Source organism: Megalobrama amblycephala, linkage group LG11, assembly GCF_018812025.1.
Source record: "Megalobrama amblycephala isolate DHTTF-2021 linkage group LG11, ASM1881202v1, whole genome shotgun sequence".
Classification (NCBI taxonomy): Eukaryota; Metazoa; Chordata; class Actinopteri; order Cypriniformes; family Xenocyprididae; genus Megalobrama; species Megalobrama amblycephala.
In genome coordinates, this window is record NC_063054.1 from 8,057,082 (window position 1) to 8,080,876 (window position 23,795).

Sequence of the window (23,795 nt, forward strand, 5' to 3'; positions counted from 1 at the left end):
TAATGCAGTTGGCAAACCTACTTAAAGCTGCATACCGCCACCTATTGCACAACACCTGCGTTACAGCTGATGTAAAATAAAGGATAGGGCGCTTAGGATAGGCGATACCGATCAGTTAAAAAATGCAAAATTTACCCCGATACCAATTTTTGAGAACGGCTCAGAACATCCCTAGTTATAATATTCACATACCATTGTATATGTTTAATTGGTATCCAAGGTACGTCAAAGAATGCCATACTGATACTTTTTGTACATTTGTTGTAACTGTAGAAAGTTACCAAGCTTGCAGTATCTATAAAGCAGATGCTGTTTCTTTCATTCACACTGAGCCAAAAAGTCTGTAATGTTTACATTAGATTTGAGGCACTAATGGGCATTTGGGTGAGCTGTTGTTTGCCTTTTCCAGTTTTTAGATCTCTTTGGTCATTTGTCACAACTGCTGAATTTCCCTTATTTCAGAGGAGTTCTCAAGGGCTTAAACCAGAACCGGCTTCAAACTTACTTTCTGTTTGTGAACGGTAAGATGTAATTGATTCTTGAGCGTAAGGGAAGTTCACTGGCAGCCCCAATGGTACCCTGTTCGAGTAGTTTGTTGTCATAGCAACAGTAAAATTAGCTGGCCCTTTTCTGTCAGATGTAACGTTTTGTGGCAGTGCCACCATGGATACATAGAAAGCAGAACTGTGTATCGTGTGTATATGTGCATTTATATGTTCCAAGAGAACACCTTCATGCGGTTACCCTTCATAAAACACCTCGACTGGTAACTGACCCGCCAGCCCACTGCTTTTCTTAGAGATTTGTTTATGTTGAGCCCAATTTGATACAGAGTTGATGTGTTGTCCTATATACTACATATTTTGGAGACCATTGGAATAACATGTAAATGCTGTTTTATTAAAGGGGACCTATTATGTAAAATTCACTTTTACATGGTGTTTGAACATAAATATGTCAACAGTGTGTGTACACCACCACCTCATTATGATAAAAATCAACCCACTCCTCTTTTTTTAATCCCCATAAATCATAACCAGTGTCTCAGAACAAGCCGTTTGCAGATTGTAGCTTTTGTGATGTCACAAATGCCTAGGCTCCGCCCATGACTGCTGACAGATTCTTCCCTATTAGCGCAGACCCCGCCCTGAGTGAACTGTATACAATCTGCCATGTTTATCTCCTCACCAGAGCATTTAACAGCAGCATTTTATGTAAGAAATGTGGTCTTAATAAAGGTGCTAAGTTATTTCATCAAGAGCAGATTTTCTGTTTTTCTTTTGTTGTTTGATTCATATTAACTGCAAAAATAGCAGTAGGTACTGTATATTACACTGCTGTCACTTTAAAGGTGCCGTAGAACGTCTTTTCAAAAGATGTAATATAAGTCTAAGGTGTCCCCTGAATGTGTCTGTGAAGTTTCAGCTCAAAATACCCCATAGATTTTTTTTAAATTAATTTTTTTAACTGCCTATTTTGGGGCATCATTAACTATGCACCGATTCAGGCTGCGCGGCCCCTTTAAATCTCTTGCTCCCTGCCCTCCTGAGCTCTTGACTATAAGTGCAGTTATACAGTGCATAAACAAAGTTCACACAGCTAATATAACCCTCAAATGGATCTTTACAAGATGTTCGTCATTCATGCTGCATGCATGCATCGGATCATGTGAGTATAGTATTTATTTGGATGTTTACATTTAATTCTGAATGAGTTTGATAGTGCTCCGTGGCTAAAGCTAACATTACACACTGTTGGAGAGATTTATAAAGAATGAAGTTGTGTTCATGAATTATACAGACTGCAAGTGTTTAAAAATGAAAATAGCGACGGCTCTCTTGTCTCCGCGAATACAGTAATAAACGATGGTAAATTTAACCGCATTTAACAGTACATTAGCAACATGCTAACGAAACATTTAGAAAGACAATTCATAAATATCACTAAAAATATCATGATATCATGGATCATGTCAGTTATTATTGCTCCATCTGCCATTTTTGGCTATTGTCCTTGCTTGCTTACCTAGTCTGATGATTCAGCTGTGCACAGATCCAGACGTTAATACTGGCTGCCCTTGTCTAATGCCTTGAACATAGGCTGGTATATGCAAATATTGGGGGCGTACATATTAATGATCCCGACTGTTATGTACCAGTCTGTGTTATGTTGAGATTCGCCTATTTTCCGGAGGTCTTTTAAACCAATGAGATTTATATAAGAAGGAGGAAACAATGGAGTTTGAAACTCAACGTATGTCTTTTCCATGTACTGAACTGTACTGTACAGCTATGCCAATGTAAATTAAATTTTTGATTCTAGGGCACCTTTAATATACAGATCTAATATACACATGCGATTTCTTTACTTGCTGTTTAGTCACAGACATAACCGACTATGTTTATGTGAACTTTGTGTGTTTTTGACAGTTGAAAGAGAACTTAGTTGTAACTGATTTAATATGCATGCAGATAATAAACTTTCATGATGATGAAGAATTGCAATATCATGTGAGCGCGACCGCGATAGACATGATAATCAAAACCAAACAGATGTTTTGTTAGTTTTTGGCAGAGTATTTAAAGCATGAGCTGTACAGGCTCCACCTTCTTCTGGAAAGCGGGGTTGGACAGCAGCAGCTCATTTGCATTTGCATCCATCTCGAATGACGACGCATCTATTGGTTAATATGATTTGTTTAAAATAGCAACGTGGGAAACGGACAGACAGAGTTCAGATAATGTATGTTTCAGTCGATGGATGCGCAAAACGTTACAACAACAATAATCAGAAAGCGTGGACAAAACAGTTACTCTTTGTAAACTGTTAACTGCGAGTGCCGTCTGCTCTAATGTCCAGTCATTTACGCCGTCATCGCCGTTGATAGCGCGAGCGCAGGTGAGACCTGAACAGCACACGCTGCTATCTGTGTTTAAACTAACTCATTTAAGCCTTGCTGATTTAAACCTTCAAGAACAAAACGCGAAAGAGAGCTCGCGCGCGCTGTGAGAAGATTTGTGTGCGCTCATCCGAAGCGCGCACACGCTTATTTCAGTCAGCGCGCAAATACTGAGTTCTCTTTCAAGTCTTGCGCTTCAGCGGACAAATTCATACAAAAATTATGTCAACATGCCCGTCTTAGCGAGTATCCTAGCAAACATAGTCGGTTATGTCTTAAGTGAACGTATATTAGTCGAGAAAGAAAGGCACATGTGTAACAGTAGCTATATGTAGGCCTACTGGATCGTGCATGTCTTATAGGGAAAAAAAACTATTCCTGCTGCCTGTTTTTAATGTTAAATCAAACAACAAATAACAAAGAAATCACTCACTGCTCTTGACTGAATAGTTTTTGTAACTTCAATAATGATTAATCTTTATTTATTTTATACAGTAAAGATAATATGCAGTGATATTTTATATTTGATTACTTTATACATTTTCTGTACGTGAAAACTACTGTTAGATACCTGAAAAACCTGAAAAGCACTGTTCCTGGATCCTGGATCTGTTTTTTCGCTCTTCTTTATTCTTTTTTATGTATTATAGCAGTATCGGATCGGGACTCGGTATTGGTAGATACTCAAAATCAAATGACTCGGACTCAGACTCGAGGGCAAAAAAACGTGATCGGGACATCCCTACCTTTAACATTGACAAAGTACACTGAAAAAAATCTGGTGTAGAAACAATTGTCACTCAGAAATTGCTAGTAAATTTCACAAACAATGACAAAGAAACAGCAAGTAACACATTGAATTAAACATGACATTTTTAAGTAGAAAAACTGAAAAAGCAGTGTTACTGCCAGTGTATTACCATCAGATACCATCACTGTACCTCCAAAATACTTTGTATTATTTCTCTTTAATTATATGACATTTAAAGGTCAGGATTAAATAGTTGACTACAACAGTTTTCTCTTGTATTTTAGTAAAACAAAACACAGTTTTTGTTAAGATGCAGTTGTTTCTAGCTGAGACCTCGGTTGTGATGTGGATGTGATGTCGTCCACATTTGTATAATCTGCCTTATAAACGCAGCCATGCCTTGACTGACCCCAGGGAATCTCTGCTCCAGATTGTGAGGCTGGATAATATTCTTGCTCCGTTGCCGTGGATACAGATGCTTTATTAGCAATGCAGTGCTAGCTGTCAGCTGTCAATCAATGCAAGGGAAGAGAGTTGCTGCTTTGACATGTAAGTGCGAGTGTCAAAAGCAGCCCTGAGGCGTGACTGTGCATTTTCCAAGGAGTGCTCAGCTGCATATGCTGTTATTGACTGATTGAATGGCCTTATTGGGGTGTTGCCGCCCCTGGCACATCTGTTGACATGTACCTACGGTATATAAGTATAATTGTGTGTGGGTACGTGTTGGCATGGGTGTCAGTTAGAGGGAGTTAAAATTGACGGGTAATGCTGGAAGGAGAGATTAACTGGATTACCTACTGTGACTTGGGCAGTATTTGATAAGTTCCTATTTAGATTTTATGCATCTGAAGATAGCGCCAGGCTTACTTCCTCTAAAATATAACCTCCCGCTAATCTTACCTCCCAGAAACCTCAAACACACACACACACACACAAACAGGCTGCTGCCACTAGAATGCTTGATCAGATTTTCCATTGTAAAAAAGCTTGCATCATTGTTATAACGTGTCTCTTTTTTTTTTGTATGGAAGCCTGAGAAGAAAAGTTAAAGTGCCCCTATTATGGATTTTTGAAAATGACCTTTCATGAAGTGTGTAGCATAGCTCTAAGTGAATGAAAACATCCTGCAAAGTTTTAAATCTGAAAGTGCACCGTACATAAAGTTATTGTCTCTATAAGTAAGAATCGACTCTGAGTCAATTAAAGGAGTCATTTTTAAAACGAATCCCAAGCCGTTTCATTGTAACATCACAACAAAACATCAGCATATTCTCAGTTATTATTGAGAACTGAGGTGAAATTAAATGTATATTATGAGAAAACAGAAGTGTTTTTTGACCTTGCATGCATGTAAACTTGTTGTAGGAGACTCCCAAAACAATTTTAGGAACCTTAAAAAAGGCATAATAGGGGCACTTTAATTGTAGCTTTACATCTAACAATTGCAACTTCTCATAATTATGGGAAAATAAGTCACAATTATTTATATCTCGCAGTTGTTACTTTATTTCCCACACTTTTCCCAAAGTTGTGAAAGTTTCTCTTAATTGCAACTTCATATTTCACAGTTGCTTTGTCATAATTGCTACTCTTTTTCATTATGACTTTATAACTCACAATGCAACTTTAAATCTCAGTTATCTTTTTTCTTTTTTTTTTTTTACTCTTAGACAGAAACTAGCTGCCTTATCTATGGAAGCTGGTTTCCACCACACAAAAAAAAAAATTAAAATAAATAAATAAAGTAATTGATAATTGTAATGATTCTGAACAATTCTGATAGTCAGAATTGAAACATATAAACTAGCAATTCTGAGAAATAGTCAGATTTGTAAGATATAAAGTCACAATTCTGAGAAATAAACTGGCAGTTCTGAGAAATAAAGTCGTAATTACAATATATAAACTTGCAATTGCGAGAAAAAAGTCAGAATTGCAAGATGTAAACTTGCAATTGAATAAACATTTATAATGCTTTGTTTTAAATTACCTTGGCAGTAAATTACAAAAAACGTTTTAATGCTGCGAGGGTGTTTCTAATACAACGGCCGAGGGAGTGATGGCAAATTTTACATCATTCTTTCTTCTGACTGCTATAATTGTCACAAGATGAAGAAGAAGACTGAAGAAGGCTGATTCAAAACATATACTAGGTTTAATGCAAAAGCAGGCGCAAAGATGTAACTGTGTGTCCAACAGAAACACACAACAACTGACCTCCAAAGACTGAAAACAGAGGAACTTGTCTGCTATGCTCTGTTCCTCAGTTTATTTGGAATTTGACTATTTATTATAAACTGCATTTGTGTGTGTCAACTCTGTCTTTTTCCTGTTTGCTGGCCTTACCTCTGAAATATGGAAGTGGTTTCCAGTTCTCATGCTGATTTTTAGTCTCATTTCTCTCTGGAGTTTGTTTCGAGGGAAGATCTACAAATATAAGAGATTGAACTTTACATGCATTGATGTGTTGAGCCTCATGTATTTGTTGACCCTAAAAACTATATTTTACTAACCATATGTTTGATTCATACTGAAAGCTGCAAAACTCAAATGTCAAATCATACAGTGAGCAAATAATAGAGAACAGAAATTTTACTTTTAAGGGCACTAACCTCGCGATAATCTCTAGATGCAATACCTAGACAGCACACAAATGTGCTTGCCCGAAATTGTAACTTTTTAAGTGTATCTTTGCAGATTTTGTATTGTTACAGTGTCAGTGTATTTCTATATGAACAGTGTTTATCCATTCTGTGTTACCTGGGCCGAGAAATTCATGTTTTTTTGGCAGCAAAAGTCTGCCGGATGACTTGTTTTAACAGCTCCAGGGCTTTCATGAAAACTACATTTTATACTTTCACACTTTTGTATCCACGCCCAGACAGTCTGATCAGCAGAGGGTTATTAACAGAACAATTATTGTAAAGGTGGTTTAAATTTAAAATTTAATTTTACTTTGTCTATTATTTAAATAGCATTATGGTAAAAATGGAGCAACAGCTTTCTTACCTTTACGCGACAACGTTTTGCTTCGGGAGTTTGGGGGGAGCTGACAGAACGGCAGTTTTTGGGTTTTTTTTCTCTACTCCTTTTGGCCTAAACCACTGTGTTCTGTGTTTATGTTGACTACAAAAACTATTTTTTCGATTTTCCATCGCTGTGTTTTCTCCATATTTATGAGTCTTTGCAGGTTTAATCTGCTGCCTACAATGCTCTGGATCATTCTCTGGAAACTGAAAGTAACTCACTTCCGCTAAACATTTACTCTTTGAATTCTTGCACTCGCAAACAATACAAGTCAATGCCATTGACTAAAAGTTTGCTAAGAAGTATTTCCTACTAAAGCAAGGCGGTATTTGACTCTGCTAAGCGTATCCATAGCAGACTGGTGGGAGTGGCTTTGGATGGCAACATGCCCAGTGCATTATGGGTGTTGAAGTTTTCCTACCTATTTGGCAAAAGGAAAGACAACAGCCTTTTTTTCTGTTTTCTCTAGTCAGGGAGCACCGATTTCACTTTTTTTCCCCCACACTTATACTGTATAGACAGCCAAGTTTTATTGAAAGCCCATGTTGCCAGTGGTTAAGTAGCCCTTTAAAAAGTCAGAATTATGGCATGTGTCATAAATATGTATTTATTTAATATGTATCATAATTTTGCCTTTTTATCTCACAATTATGACTCAGTATGTCATAATTTTGACTTATGTCATGATTTTAACTTGTCATAATTTGACAAAGTCATAATTTAGACTTTTTATGTCATAATTTCGACTGTGTAATCTCATAATTATGACTTAGTATGTCATAATTCTGACTTTTTATGTCATGATTTGAATCTTATGTCGTAATTATGACCTTTTTTTTTTTTACTGTCATTTACCAAAGCATGATTTTTTTTTTTTTCTCATGTAGTGGAAAATTCATCTTATATAAGAGTTCCAATTAAGCCTTTTCATGAATATTTGATAAAAAAAGATTTTCTGAAAAACCAGCAGTGACTTTAAAGTGTGCTTCTTGTGTGTCTGCAGGAGCCGAGGGCTGCATGGGTCCAGTGGTCATGCCCCCAGGGAAGAAGGCCGAGGGCCCCAGCAGTGGGAGCGTGGCGCGGGGTCTGAGTCAGCTCTACCAGGACACCGAAGCAGCTGACCTCTCTCTGGCCCTGTCTGCCTCTCTCAGCCGGGCCGAGGATGAGGAGCTGACCAGCCTTAGCTGGTTGCATGAGAGCACAGATCTTCTGACCAGTCTGGGCCACTCTGGCCTGCGTAGCGTTAGCCCCCTGCAGGATGCTAACGGTGGCCGCGAGCCCTCGTCCTCGCCGTCGTCCTCCCCTGAGCCAAGCGAGCCGCCCTACCACCTGTCCACGGGTCCCAGCCGTAAACCTCCGTACTCTTTCAGCTGCCTCATCTTCATGGCAATAGAGGACGCTCCCTCTAAACGACTTCCTGTCAAAGACATCTACGGATGGATACTGGAGCACTTCCCTTACTTCGCTAGCGCCCCCACTGGTTGGAAAAATTCAGTGCGTCATAATCTGTCACTAAACAAATGCTTCAAGAAGGTGGATAAGGATCGCAGTCAGGTGAGGGCTTGTGTTTTACTGAGTTTTACTGAAGTATAAGGTGTCAAAGAGCCGGTTGTTTTTTGTTTTTTTACCACTTTTTTACCACCTTTTTTGGACCAGTGGTGTCCACAATAAAGAAAAAGATAAATCTTTTAAAAATATATTTGCTAGATTTTTTATGATATAATTTCCTGTTTCATGTTTTTCTGCATGTTGACTGAACCACTACATGACTTTGATTTTACATACAGTATTTTTTTCAAATATTAATAGCAGTGAAGCAATTTTGTTCAACATGCTAGTTTATGCTAACAACATGCTAAAAAATGCTTGCAACATGCTAATTCATGCTAACATGCTAGTAGCATGTTAAATGATGTAGTAGCATGTTAATTCATGCTAACAACATGTTAGTAGAATGCTAAATCATGTAGTAACATGTTAATTTATGCAAACAACGTGTTAAAACATGCTAGAAACATACTAAAACATGTTAGCAGTGTGTTAAAAAATGCTAGCAACATGATAATCATGTTAGCAACACGTTAATTCATATTAAAAAAATGCTAAAATATGTTAGCAAAAGGCAAAATAATGTTAGCAGCATGTTAAATTATGCTACCAACATGCTAAAACATGTTGGCAACATGACAATTCATGTTAGCAGTGTGTTAAACCATGCTAGCAAATTGCTAATTATTGCTAGCAGAGTGTTTAATCATGTTAGCAATGTTAATTTAAGCTAACAACATGTTAAAACATGCTAGCAATGTGTTAATTCATGTTAGCAATATGTTAATTCAGGCTAACAAAATAATAAAACATACTAACAACCTGCTAATTCATGCTAGCAATGTGTTAAATCAATGCCAGCAATGTTAATTCATGTTAGCAATGTGTTAAAACATGTTAATTAATGTTAGCAATGTGTTAAATTATGTTAGCAGTGTACTAAAACATGTTAGCAACATGCTAATTTATGTTAACAATCTGTCAACCCATACTAGCAACATGTTAATTCATGCTAGCAATGTGTTAAATCATGCTAACAAAATATTAATTATTGTTAGCAATCTGTTAAAACATGTTAATTCATGCTAGCAAAGGATTTCTCGCTTTCTTTCTCTTTACACTTCATTAAATTTAAAGCTTATAAAACTTTCAAACTTTCATACGGCTTTGTCAAATCAACATCAAAGTTTGTCTCAATGAACTTTACTCATCTAGATTTTAATTATGATGTCAGGACAGTGGTATCATCCTGACACTTTTATATTGTCACCCCACAAAAAAAAAAATCTAAATAAATTTTAATAAAGAAAGTCAAATTCTCATCATAGAAGTGGTCTTTTTATGTATGAATTTCATTTTTAATGTAAGATAGGACAGAAAACTCATTGACCCATTAATGCCATATTAACCTTAAATCAAAGTCCACATTGACTTCATGAAAAATTAGTTCTGAGTACTAGCTAGTCAACAAAGACTTATTATGGTTAGTTTTTAAGAGATTTTATGAATGTGGGCTGTGGATATGTAAACATGTCCATGCAATCATGCTTTTTGTTTAGATGTGACAAATATAATGATAATATCGTACACAGACATCAAAGCAGATGAAAAGATTAACAAAAACACGTAGTGCTCTGGCAGAGTGTGTTTGCATTGTTATATGTGTGTGTAAGAGTGTGTTTGTACCTGTCTAAGCCATCATGTTGTCTTTTGGTTCTTAACTACGGCCAAAAGAGTTTTCCTTGTATATGTATTCCCATAGCAACCGAGCTGTAGTTGACATGAAAAGCATGTCGTTTCTGTAGCAACAGCAAAACTGATTGGCTGCGTTGCTATGTCTGTGAGTAGACCTGTATATATGCGTGTGTGGGTCAAATATGGGAACATTTCAGGGAAGTGGTATGAAGCACAGTGATCTGTTTTGATGGGTAAAGTTCAGGTTACTTGTCCAGCTGGATCACATTTCACTGAGTACAAAATAATCAACGTAATTCTCTGGCAGAATACCAAACTAATCTGCTGAAACTGACATGTTCATATAACCTTTCTAATATAGACTAATTAACTGAATTAAATTTGAATGGTGTTTCATTTAGTTTCATTTCCCACTCTGATTGGAATGGGGAATGGAAACATTTTTTATTATTATTTCAAAATTCTTTTTCTGTCCAGATATTTTGACAAAATGTTTGTCTCTGAGTAGCCTACACAATTTATTAAATGTCTCTCTTGATTTGATTAAAATGGTATTTAATCTCACTAATACATACACACCTCAGAAGGGTGTTTGGAGGAGAAGGGCAAACTAGTGGGTTAAAGGGATAGTTCACCCAAAAATGTAAATTCTGTCATCATTTACTGCCTGTAAACCTGTATGAATTTCTTTGTTCTGCTGTACACAAAGGAAGATACTTGGAAGAATGTTTGTATCAAGCAGATCTCGCACCCTTTGACTACCATAGTAGGGAAAAAAATTACTATGGAAGTCAATGGTGCCTCACGACTGTTTTGATTACAACATTTTTCAAAATCTCTTCTTTTGTTTAGCAGAACAAAGACATGTATACAGGTTTTGAACAACTTAAGGGTGAGTAAATGAGGATAGAATTTTCATTTTTGGGTGAACTATCCCTTTAAATGGCCTGTTTTTTCTGCTTCTGTACCTTCAAGTCTTCTGTATGCAAATGTTATAATTACTAAGAGTTTCCATAATACTTTTTGTTAATGTTCCCAATCATTTCAGTTCCTTAGCTGGCACAAAAGCCCTCCAAAAACAGCCTTATGGAAACTCATTTCCACGTCTAGTTTTTTTTTTTTTTTACCAAATCACGTGTTTCATAAATGCCATGTGGCTAATCACTCTGAAACTTCATATTTTTTTCTTCATAACAACACTGATTGGCTGATGGAACAAAAAAAGTCCACATTCCCAAACCCTTCAAGAAGCAATGGTCCATTTCATGCTTTTAAAGAGCTCTCCGAAAACATCTATTATCATATAATGAATCATTTATCATTTTCGTTAACACTTTATTTTAGGGTCTATTAACTAGTTGCTTATTAGCATGCATGTTACTAGAATTCTACATGACCTTATTCTACATTCTTAATCCAAACAACTACCTTACTAACTATTAATGAACAGTAAATTAGGAGTTTATTGAGGGATCATAGTTAATAGTTTGTGTTCCCTATACTAAAGTGTTACCTGATTTTCTGTTTCATCAGAATACGTAGCTACTTTTAAATCACCATAGATGGAGATTTGTTGTAGTTACAGCATCCACCGGGAGAGACTAACTTGACTATTCCAACCAGATAAACCTTGACCCCTTGGGCTAAACTCAGGCGTACTTCATATAAGTTTTAATCAATGTCAACCAAGTTGCTAAATACTAAATAAGTGTTAATATGATATGTGGGATGTCATATGTTAATGAGTTTTTCACTGGAACCATGAAGATTTCTGAGTAAGCCATTATTGCAGCTTAGTTTCCAAAAATGGTCTGAGCAGAAAATCCAGTTTTCCATGATATGACCTCTTTAACATTCATGAATATGTGTGTATACTTTATAAGCCATAAGTAGAAACCTTCTCCTTTAAACATAGGCAATCATGTATTCTGGCTCTCTCAGCGTAGAGTCTGTGGCAGAAATCTGCTTTCCTCATTTACCACGGTTGGGAAAGATTAGCACATTGGTCTGGGCTGGTTTTAAAACGCCATCATTGTCTCCATGTAGACTGAGATACTCCTGCCAAACCTTCCAACCAGACAACCAACATCCCTCTCTTCTACTTGTTGCCTTGGAGACCAGTGAAACCACAGGTGCTTGTCTGCTCCTCCTCTATCTCCTGTAGAGAGGGGTCATACGGTTCTGCCAGGCAGGTGAGCTGGAGCCGTACCCGGATGCCACGCCGGAGCTGGTGAACGATGTACGTCAGTCTGTGATGTTGTTTTGCAGGCGTGTTGATAGCTAATTGAGGGCAGACTGGCGGGGGAAGTTATGAATGAAGTCATGGGGAGTGTATTTGAATTACCCTGAACCCCCGGTGGAAACGGCATGCCGGGCCAATGGCTCCTCGAGCAGTGTGAAGAACACGAATACACACACAGAAACGCGAAATAAAGTTGCTTCCCCCGACCGTTTGGCAATTGCTAGCTTGTCGGCCTGTTTAATCAAACCTTTCCCCTAATTGCTGTGAGTGGTGTGTCAGTAAACACTGATGATCATTGCAATAGCGACTGTTCTGTAACTATGATAATATCAGAGCGCTTTCATCATCCCGTCTCACTTATTTTTGTGCTTAATACGAGAGCCGAGATCAAAGGCACACGGGTTGAATTTCATGGCTTGTGTGAGTTGTGTTTTTTGGTAAAGTGAAATGTGGATCTGGAAGCCCCTGATGGAGGGCAGACAGCTTAATTAGGTGGAGAATGGCTTCTTTGATCTAAAAATACATGCCAGTGTTGCATGTTGAGGCAGTTTTAAAGGTGCCTCTGTGTTCACTAGACAGCGAGGGTCTCGAGTGCAAGGTCTAATCCTCCACCCTGCTGTTCAGTTTCCTCAGTACTTTGCAAAGGTGTATTTATTGAAAATATACATTATATCCCAATATATGTGTCATTCTTTGAAGATTCTTGAAAGAATCTGTGTGCTAATTTAAGTATGGGTTTGGGCTCTTCAACTCCAGACAGTGTCCTGCAGACTTTAGTACCAATTCCAGTTTAACCCACCTGTGTGTACCCACCTTGGGATATTTGATTGGGGTTTGAGCTAAATTTGGCAAGACACTGGCCATCCAGGGGTGTGTTTACCATAAGCATCATTAGCCAATTATAGTCGCAAGTTCTGTTGAATTGTGTTGGTAACGATGGCACTTGTGACCTTAGTTTTGGCTTCGTGAAACGCACCCCAGGACTAAAGTTGAAGATTTAGAGTGTACTGAATGTTAGCTAGATTACTGTGCTCAATAGCACAATCTATTCAAGTCCTCTTGTCGTTTTAACAAGAAACTATGCTTCTACAGATCGAGAGCTGTAGCTCCAACCATTTAAAGGGTTAGTTCACCCAAAAATTAAAATTCTGTCATTAATTATTCACCCTCATGTCGTTCAAAACCTGTAAGACTTTCGTTCATCTTTGGAACACAAATCTGTGAAAATCTCTGAGAGATTTCTGTTGGCTATGCAACTGACACTTTGATTCTTTAAAAATTCATAAAGAGATTGTAAAACTAATCCATATGAATTGAGCGGTTTAGTCCAAATTTTCTGAAAAGACTTGATTGTTTTATCTGATGATTTAATTTAGGCTTTTATTCACATATAATCATTGATCAGTGAACATAAACAGAAGCTCAACCAAACCTGCTTGATGTGCGAGAACAAATCTCTTTCTGAAGCTCAAACGTGCTGCGTAACAGGGCTGGGGTGATACATCGATTCTCGATCAATACAATGAATCTGGATCGATCCTGATATTTTCTCTCTCTAATCAATTCTTAGCTTAGTTTTAACAGCAGATGGCGCTCTAGGCTAGTTTTTAACCGCACGCTCTCAAACGCTCACGAAGAAGACAGCTGGACAGCGCTCGTGCGTTCAGCTCGAGTCATGTAAGTGGTTAAATATAACTGCACCTCGGCTGAGAATGCTTTTATGATGCAAGGTTTGTAATTCACTTCAAACTTTTCAAATGATTATTTTAGGTTTAAGTGGTGTGTGTAAAGGAACTGGAAGCAGGCAGTGTACACGTGTTTCTAAATCACGTATAGTAGTGCCATCTGCTGTTTAAAAATTAAGCTCAGAATTGATTCGAGAGAGAATTGTGATACAACTATCAGAATCGCTCCAGATTCTTCAAATGGAGATTCGATGTATTGTCCCAGCCCTACTGCGTAACATGAGAATGAACCTCATTGGTTCTTGCGGAAGCTCAAACGTGCTGCATAATATGAGAATGAACCTCATTGGTTCTCACACGTCAAGCATACATGCTTGGGCTTCCGTTTACCACAACTGATGTGTGAGTTGATTAATGTTTTTATGTGTATAAAATCCTAAATTCAATCTTTTCATCAAACCGATCATGTCTCTTTAGAAAATTTGGACTAAACCATTCAATTCATATGGATTAGTTTTACGGTCTCTTTATTAACTTCAAAGTGCATCAAAGCATCAAAGCTGTAGTTATGTAGCTGTCAATGGAGGGGGACAGGAAGCTCTCAGATTTCATCTAAAAGATCTTAATTTGTGTTCCGTAGATGAACGAAAGTCTTATGGGTTTGAAACGATATGTGGGTGAGTAATTAATGACAGAATGTTCATTTTTGGGTGAACTATCCCTTTAAATTTTCGACGCTATTTGCAAATGTTTGTTTGAACTATGCTTTCGTGAAATGCCAAATCGTTCAACAATGTTGGCAATGACAACTTGCGACTATTATTGGCTTACAATGCTTTTGGGAAACACACCCCAGGCTATTTCAGGTAATCCTGAATATTTTGATTAGCTGGTTCAGGTATGTTTGATTAGAGTTGGAGCCAAATTGGAGCCAAGACGGTAGCCCTCCAAAAGTAGGGTTGACTACGCCTGGTTTAGGCCTAGTCCACATGTACATGAGTTTTTCCTCCTGTTTAAAAAAAAAAAAAATGCATCCACATGAAAATGCAAAAACACACTATGAAGTGCTGTCAAGAGCATGCCAAAGCATCATGCCAAACCATTACCCTAACTCTAAAGCCATGTTGGCCAATCAGAAGCCTGGATTTTTATGCCAGTTTTCAAAAAAGTTCAGTTTCAGTGACCGGATACTGCGTTTGCGTGTGGACCAACGGCCAAACTGCATAGAAAAAGCTGCGGTTTTAAAAATACCTGTGTTTGTATGGACGGGGCTTTAGAGGTATAATTCTTTCTTGGGCACCGTGAGGTCCCAGTTTCCTATCCTGTAAGAGCCCCCAATTTAAATGAAGTTCCTGTAGAGCATGGCTGGGCAACTTTGGCCCTCGAGGTCCACTCTCTTGCAGAATTTAACTCACCTTGCCTGTAGGTTTCCAGTAATCCTGAAGCTCTTGATTAGCTTGTTCAGGTGTGTTTTATTAGGATTGGAGCTGCTGGAAAGTATGTTCTCAAAAGCCAGCGCTGTCCACCCCTGCTGTACAGTACTGTAAGTACTCCTTACTTTGCCTTTTCCCCCATTTTGGGGTATGGGCTGTCAACCAGGGCTCGCCAGACATCTCTATCTTGGGCTTTCCTCTCGACCTCATTCCAGGTGTAACCCATCTTTTTACAATCCGCTTCAAGATCTCGGTGCCAAGTGCTTCTTGGCCTTGCTTTTTTCCTTTTTCCTTGAAGATTTCAGGTCAGGGCTTGCCTGGTGATGTTTGATGTAGGCTCCCTGCTGTACAGTACCTCTGAATATTGTTAATCTTAATAACGATACTGTTTAACATGACCGTAATTTGTCTTTTTTTGCATTTTAGAGCATAGGAAAGGGTTCTCTCTGGTCTATTGATCCTGACTACAGACATAATCTGATTCAGGCGCTGAAGAAGACTCCATATCATCCGTATTCCCCTCGGCTTCCAAAACCTTCTACCTCCCCATCTGCCTCTCCTCAGCAATACCACAGGTAACGCCTCAATTTCATAAAGAGTTTTCTTTCTTTTTTTTCTTTTTTTTTGGCCGTCCATTTCTTTTTCTTTTTCCTTTCTGTTCTTTTCCTCTGCAACTACCAGTTATTGCTTTTTCCCTCTTTTTCTTCTGGTACTTTCATTCACACTTTCCATTTTGTGTGGCCCTGAAAATCCTAGTCCAGACTTTTCCATCTCTAAAGAAAGAGCTTGGGCACAAAAACATCTTAGTGTGGAATAACAAAATGTGACTGAGTGGATGTTGACCTTACCACGGTATAAATAATTTTGAGAGTAAAATAGTCTTGAAATAAAACAAATGACAGAAAGGATGACAGAAGGAAGCTCATATATACACCTTTATTTGGTGGTGTCTCTTATGACCTTCCTGTGAAGAACACATTGATTCGGTGTCTGAGGGTTCTGGGTCAGTTCCTCACTCATTCCTGAACTCTTTGTCAGCAACTGGACATGGTCCTCTGGGGAATCTGTGGGATGTAAAGAAACAGCACACGCTTGCCCTTCCTGAGTCGTTTCTTCTCCTCTGCTGTTGCTGTGACGACCAGAGCACCTCCATGGCAACATATGTATGAGGCAGGTGGAATATAAGCACAAAGCTATTTGTCTGACAAAAGAAGAAAAAAACATAGATAGGACAGACAGTTAGAGCTAAGAAATACATTATAGGCTTAGCAACACAAAACTCCATAGCAACAGTAAATGTAAAACACCTGTTTTCTTGCTTTTTCCTTGATTTCCCCCCACTTCCTCTTTTGGGATGAGGGGGCTGCTGTCAGTAGCTTGTGGTCTCTAGGTCTCGTTTGGGAAATTGGGAAAGTCAGTTACCGTGTAAACAGTTGTACAGTCAATTATGCAGTTTTTTTTTCTGTTTACAAAAAAAAGAAAAGCTTTTTTTGTATTTCGTTTCGAATAAGTGGCCTTTTTTTATCAGTTGAAGTTGAAATAAGTGAACCACGATCAAACCTGATACTCCAGATTCATTACCTGTTGGAATTTCCAGCTAAAACAGTTTTATATGATAGCTTACATGGTTTTTACATGGTCTTTAGATGGTCCAAGGTAGTTTAGATGGATGTTTTTCTTAAAAGAGAGAATTCTGACGTTTCACCTGGAAGATTGAGTTATGACATTTTGATTAAAAATTACAAGGTCAAAAATTAATAAATAAATAAAAATGAAACGCATTATTGAGAATCAATCACAATAAGATCTATGTCATACATTTAGAAAATAAAATGTCGACTTTGTGTGTTGTAATGAGTGGCAATACTTTACTGAATTTATTATTTTTTAACTGTATAGCTGTTGTGATTGATACTTGATTGATACCTGTTTCTTTTAACTAATGCAATTATTATGCAATTAGAACTGCTCATACTTGAAGCAAATATGTTACCACTAGACCAATTCATAATTATATTATTAATATTAGTGCTGTCAAATCGATTAATCGCATCCAACATAAAAGTTTGTAAATATGTATGTGTGTGTGTGTGTGTGTGTGTGTATGTGTGTATATATATATATATATATATATATATATATATATATATATATATATATATATATATATATATATATATATATATATATACACACAAACACACACATATACATACTGCATGTATATTATATATTTACAGACTTTTATGTTAGATGCAATTAATCGTGATCAATCGATTTGATAGCACTAATTAATATATTAAAAATAATAAATAAATTAAATAAATTCTAAATTTTATTTCTAATATATATTAATATATTAAATTATTAAAATTATTAATATGCTGACCCATGCATTCAGCTGACCTACAAAATCCCAGGAATGACAGTGGCAGATGTAAAATTAACATGTATCAGTTTAAACATTTTCAAACCAGTAAAAGGTTATGTTAAATTGTAATCAACAATTTAGATTAAGGTCTAATTCTCACTATTAACTAACTGTTAACTATGACTTTTGCCTCAATAAACGCCTAATGAATGCTTATTAATAGTTAGTAAGGTTGTTAAATTTAGATATTGGGTAGGATTAAGGGATGTGGAATATGGAATAATGCATTAATAATATGTGCTTAATAAGTACTAATAAACAGCCAATATCCTTGTAATATTCATGCTTATAAGCAACAAGTTAATAGTGAGAATTGGACCCTAAACTAAAATGTTACCTAATGAGATTAGATAAATGTGACGTCAAATGTCTCATCTGTGAACCCCAACACCCTCAACTGTCCCTATCACTTTAAAAATTGATGCCCATGGTGAGTTTGAGGATCCGTTTTAAAGACTAAAGGAGTAAGTCAATCTAAGTGAAGGTATAAGATCGACTGTTATTGAAAATAGAAGCCATTTGGATACATTGCTTTACACTGTCTATAACAAGTAATCATGATAAATAATTGGATTTCCAAGCCTCGCCAGGATGTCTGTACTTGTTCAATTAGATTCCTGCGCTACCTCTCAGTCTACAGTTTGCATTCCACACCATCAGATTCTAATTCTCTAGAGTTTCCTCTCCTCTGCCTTTATCTGTCTTTGACTAGGATTTTGGAAGTTCATAATACAAGTTTTTTTTCCTCCCATTATTTGATTTTTATCACTCTATGTGATTTTCTCTCTCTAGCATTCTTGCTCTGTGTTTATATCCCTTAGTCCTCCACTATGGCCAGGAAGTCCACTCTTCAGAAAAAATGGAGGAGTGCTCTTACAAGGTAAAATCCCATTTTTTGTTAGTTCTTCTTTTCTGTTTCTCCGTAAGACTCCATTATAACAAAATTTGAGTTTTGTTGCTTTTAGTTCATGTCTACTAGCTTTGAAACCATCTATAGCCTGAGCAGATAAACAGGTACATTACCGTTGAAAAGTTTGGAGTCAGTAAGATTTTTTGGTAACACTTTATTTCGATGGTCTACTTTAGTCATTCTACTGCCTATAAGTAACTTTGCAACTATATGTCAACTAACTCTAATTAGAGCAGTGGTATTCAAATGGCAGACCACGGTCTGGTTCCGGACCATGGGACATAATTGCGCCGTTTTTACAGATTAAAATGAGCAGCGAGTCAAAACAAAAGCACACAAGTGCTCAAGGTCGTTTACTGTAATGATCTTTTGGCGCTACATCCTCTAATATTTTCACCTAGAACCAAACACGCTTCATTCAAGCTATTTTTTAGTATCTTTGTCTCGACAAAAGCCCAAAGTATACATCACTTTTTACACGAGGGTCAGCGTACAGTGCTTGTGACGCGAATTTCGTCATGAGAGTATGCTAAAATTTCGTCATCAGAAGAGTACTGTATGTGCACCGCTGGATTTTTGTAACCCCGTGTACTTTGTATTCTCTTTTACTTTGTAATACTTTGTATCTCTAGCATGAAAGAATACAAATATATTTACATGGGTTGTAACTCGTAGCGAAAGATTGCTCAAAACTGCGCATGCGTCGAACCAAAGACTATAGAATAACAGAGACGCGTTACTCGTATTGTTTTGAATGGGAGAAAGTGCAACACGCAATATGGCAGAATAAGTCCCGCCTTCTAAATAAGAGCCAATTGCAGACTGGTAAAGTCATTGCGTAACTACAGTGGCCGTTAGAAGCTCCGGTTCCTATAGAAACAGTCAGACGCGCACCTCCGAAATGAGACATGAGAGACGCGCATTTAGGACTGTGCATGCGCATTAGCTTGATCCAGCCTGAAAAAGAGTTTTTTTCAACCTGGTCTCATGGGAGAGACATACCCGTGGGCACGTTTTCGCGAGACACAAAATTACGTACAGACGAGTACATCTCGCTGCAGCTTCCGACAGAAAGAACGCTAGAGGCCGGTAAAACGTTGATAAGCGCTTTTACACGTTTTCACGCACGGTTTCGATGACGGTCGGGGTCGGATTATGGATTCATAAAGACTCGTTTTCACGTCTCCTCGCGCATATCATGTCACGACTTCAAAACGCTTCTTACCGGAGTGCCCGATTTATTAAACGAACGTACTTTTTCCGGCTCTATGCGTTTCGCTTTTTTTGGCCGTAACCAAGCTTGCTCGGTAGCTCAGCCGATATGGAGTTGGACTTACGACGAGGAGTCGACTTCCCCACCCCCCCTACGAATCCTGTGAAAGGCGACTGACTCAAAGAGAGATCTAAACGAGCTGAAAAATGGTATAAGATCACGGACGCTTCTTATGTCACGTTTGCTTTTTGTTAACACTATCGGGTAGGTTTAGGCGTAGTGTCGGTGGAAAGTTATTTTAAAACGCAATGGAGCGCAAATGTCAAATCGAGAACTGCGGCAATTCGTCTAAAAAGCAACGTCATAAAAACGTACCGCATTCACCCTATTATCAGCTCCGGCAAAAAAAAAAAAAAAAAGGGAACACGCTTTTAGTGCCACTCAGTGGACATTTCGCAGCGAAACTGCAGCGATATGTACTCATTGGTATGTATTTCGCGACTCGCAAAAACGTGCCCACGGGTACGTTTTCGTCATGAGACCAGGTTGGATTTTTTGTCATGATTCGAGCGTTTAGAATCAAAATTTATGAGACAGTTGTTGTCAGATTTCATTAGGTGATTTCAAATATGAAACGGAAGCTTGGCAAACAGCTTTGGAACAATTTGATGTTTCCCCATTCAAAGAGATAGGAGGTGCACTTGCATGCCTGAGAGGTGTTTCAAAGATGGCCGCTGAAGGAAATTACTTGTCTTAAAGTCAAGTCAAGTCACCTTTATTTATATAGCGCTTTTTACAATGCAGATTGTGTCAAAGCAGCTTTACATTGATAACTGGTTACATAATTTTTTGCTGCACAGCAGCTCTTAAAGAATAGTGTCAATGCAGGCAGATCAAAGCACTGTTGAATAAATGTCAAGAATACTGTTGAATATCAAGATGTCAAGTCAAATGTCAAGTGTCCCCAACTAAGCAAGCCAAAGGCGACTTCAAACTCCTCTGTACACGTACGAGTCAAATGAAGTATACTTTGCAAGGCTGTATGTTTGACCAGAGCTAAAGTGCTGAATTAAGAGCTGCAGATGACGTGGTTATTTTAACAACAGCAGAAACACATTGAGCAGAACAATACTTTAAGTCAAAGTTTTTAGTCAAGATACTTTTGCTAAAACGCTGCAGAAAATGAGAGTGCAGAAAAGTACCATTGTTATTTTTAACTATCATACAGATGACTCCGACCGTTTAAATTAAACAGGTTTGTGACAATTAAGTTTTTCTCAGTCCCAAGGCATTCTATGTGCCATACACATAGGTATCTAAATGAAAAACTAAATAAATAAATACATAAAAATAGCCTGATAAAATATCTGATCTAAACTTTTATATTCATATCCAGTTGGGAGAAATATTTGAGAGATATAAAGAAATACTTGAATTGAATACCTCTGAATTAGAGTATTAGTAGACTGTTAGGTTTGGGTTAGATGTTAGGCTTTCGGGTAAGTAGAATAAGTTTACATGTAGTTGCAAAGTTACTTATGTCTGTTGGGGACCATCAAAATAAAGTGTTAGCAGATATTAAGCAGACAGTCTACTTATAATCTAATTAGTTTTAGTTGACATGTAGGTGCAACGTTACTTACAGGTTGTAAAATGTCAAAAAGATTACCATTGAAATAGTGTCTTCAATGTCACATGATCCTTCAGAAATCATTCTAATATGCTGATTTGCTGCTTAAAGGGTTAGTTCACCCAAAATTCTGTCATTAATGACTCACCCTCATGTCGTTCCAAACCCGTAAGACTTTCGTTCATCTTCGGAACACAGTTTAAGATATTTTAGATTTAGTCCGAGAGCTTTCTGTCTCTCCATTGAAAATGTATGTACGGTAGACTGTCCATGTCCAGAAAGGTAATAAAAACATCATCAAAGTAGTCCATGTGACATCAGTGGGTTAGTTAGAAGTTTTTTGAAGCATCGAAAATATATTTTGGTCCAAAAATAACAAAAACTACGACTTTATTCAGCATTGTATTCTCTTCCGGGTCTGTTGTCAATCCGCGTTCACGACTCCGCAGTGACGCTGCTGACGTTTTATCCGGTGCGCCCGAGCTTCGTTTACAGTCTGAGGGAGACGCTTGCTGTATTCAAGCTATTCTACATTGTTTGTATTTTGGTATTGCTATATTTTTTAAAATGGTGCATAAGTGTGCATGTCACGGATGTCCTAATCGCCAAAAACAACGACGTAAAAGTGCATTACCAACACCGACAGATGAAAGGATTCAATGGAATCAATTCAATGGAAAGGATTCCGGAAGAGAAGACAATGCTGAATAAAGTCATAGTTTTTGTTATTTTTGGACCAAAATGTATTTCGATGCTTCAAAAACTTCTAACTAACCCACTGATGTCACATGGACTACTTTGATGATGTTTTTATTACCTTTCTGGACATGGACAGTATACCGTACATACATTTTCAATGGAGGGACAGAAAGCTCTCGGACTAAATCTAAAATATCTTAAACTGTGTTCCGAAGATGAACGAAGGTCTTACGGGTGTGGAACGACATGAGTAATTTATGACAGAATTTTCATTTTTGGGTGAACTAACCCTTTAAGAAACATTTATGATTATCAATGTTGAAAACAATTCTGCTGCTTAATATTTTTGTGGAAACTTTGATACTTTTTTTTTTTTACAATTAGATTCTTTGATCATTAGAAAGTTCAAAAGAACAGCATTAACCTGAAGTAGAAATGTCTTGTATATATATATATATATATATATATATAAAAAGTCCTTTGATATGTCCCACCCAAAGAAATATATCAACCTGTGCTTGCCAAGTGATGTCATGCAGCCTTTAAAAGTGCCTTGCAAAATCCCCTTGATTTTGATTTATAAAAAAGCCCTCTTTATCACACAAATAGCTGCTTTGCGCCTACAGATTACCTTTGTAATGTCTTGGGAATCATTCTTTTTTTTTGCCACTGATTCTCTCATTTCCCACAACTGCTCCTTCATCTCTCTCTTTCAGTCCATCTGTTTCTCTCTTTCACTCCCTGTTGGTGTCCCTGCCGTTTAAATGTCCATTCGATTCCAATCAGGGTGCTCTCTTTCCACTCCACCGCGAGCAGCTAAATGGAAGGAAATGGATACATTATCTGTCTGTAGTGGCTCCTCTCTCCTTCTCGTCTGCTCTTGATAATGGAATAATGGGTGCAGAGCTGCCTGTGAAAAGTGTCTGAGCAAGGCTATTGGCGTTTGAGTGATGTGAACGTCTTGATGGCTGTCTACATAAAAGCAAAGAGCTCAGAGTGTGTATGTGTGTCAAGTGCTGGACTGGACAGCCTTGCTTCACTTAAGCTTGCTAGTAGCCAATGTCATAGTGCTTAGAGTTTGTGAGTGGCTGGACACCTGTGAAGACTGTCTAGTGTCCTTTTGGCTTGGCCCTTTAATGGATTGGTTCACTTCAGAATTAAAATTTCCTGATAATTTACTCACCCCCATGTCATCCAAGATGTTCATGTCTTTCTTTCTTCATTCAAAAAGAAATTAAGGTTTTTGAGGAAAACATTCCAGGATTTTTCTCCATATAGTGGACTTCACTGGGGTTCAACAGTCTGAAGGTTCAAATTGCAGTTTCAGTGAAGCTTCAAAGGGCTCCACACGATCCCAGATGAGGAATAAGGGTCTTATCTAGAGAAACAATCAGTCATTTTCTAATCGAAATTAGTTAATTTCGATTAATTAATCTGAGAAAAAATAACGCGTTAAAAAAAATAACGCAGATTAATCCATTCCGCATTGACCTTTGAACCTGGAGCCGTTCTAGATGACTGCTGAGCTGACGGACATAACGAGCAGAGAGCTTCTCCCTCGTGCGCGCGAGCTCTCTTCTTCTTCAAAGTAAGCACCGTCTTTGCACTCTCTCTACCTCACACATAATAATC

At 37.7% G+C, this 23,795-nt stretch overlaps 1 protein-coding gene across 7 annotated transcripts in view; it reads left to right on the forward strand.

Moving 5' to 3' along the window:
- ches1 (checkpoint suppressor 1) overlaps nt 1-23,795 on the forward strand; it is an 89,412-nt gene that overhangs the window by 56,673 nt on the left and 8,944 nt on the right. For 5 of the 7 annotated variants that reach the window (XM_048208525.1, XM_048208524.1, XM_048208528.1 and 2 more), the window contains 3 exons: nt 7,681-8,231; nt 15,707-15,855; nt 18,533-18,591. In XM_048208525.1, the coding sequence (XP_048064482.1) occupies nt 7,681-8,231; nt 15,707-15,855; nt 18,533-18,591 (759 nt within the window). Of the gene's footprint in view, nt 1-2,875; nt 2,899-7,680; nt 8,232-15,706; nt 15,856-16,318; nt 17,381-18,532; nt 18,592-23,795 lie in introns of those variants that run through there. The other 2 variants (XM_048208530.1, XM_048208531.1) reach the window with 2 other exon arrangements.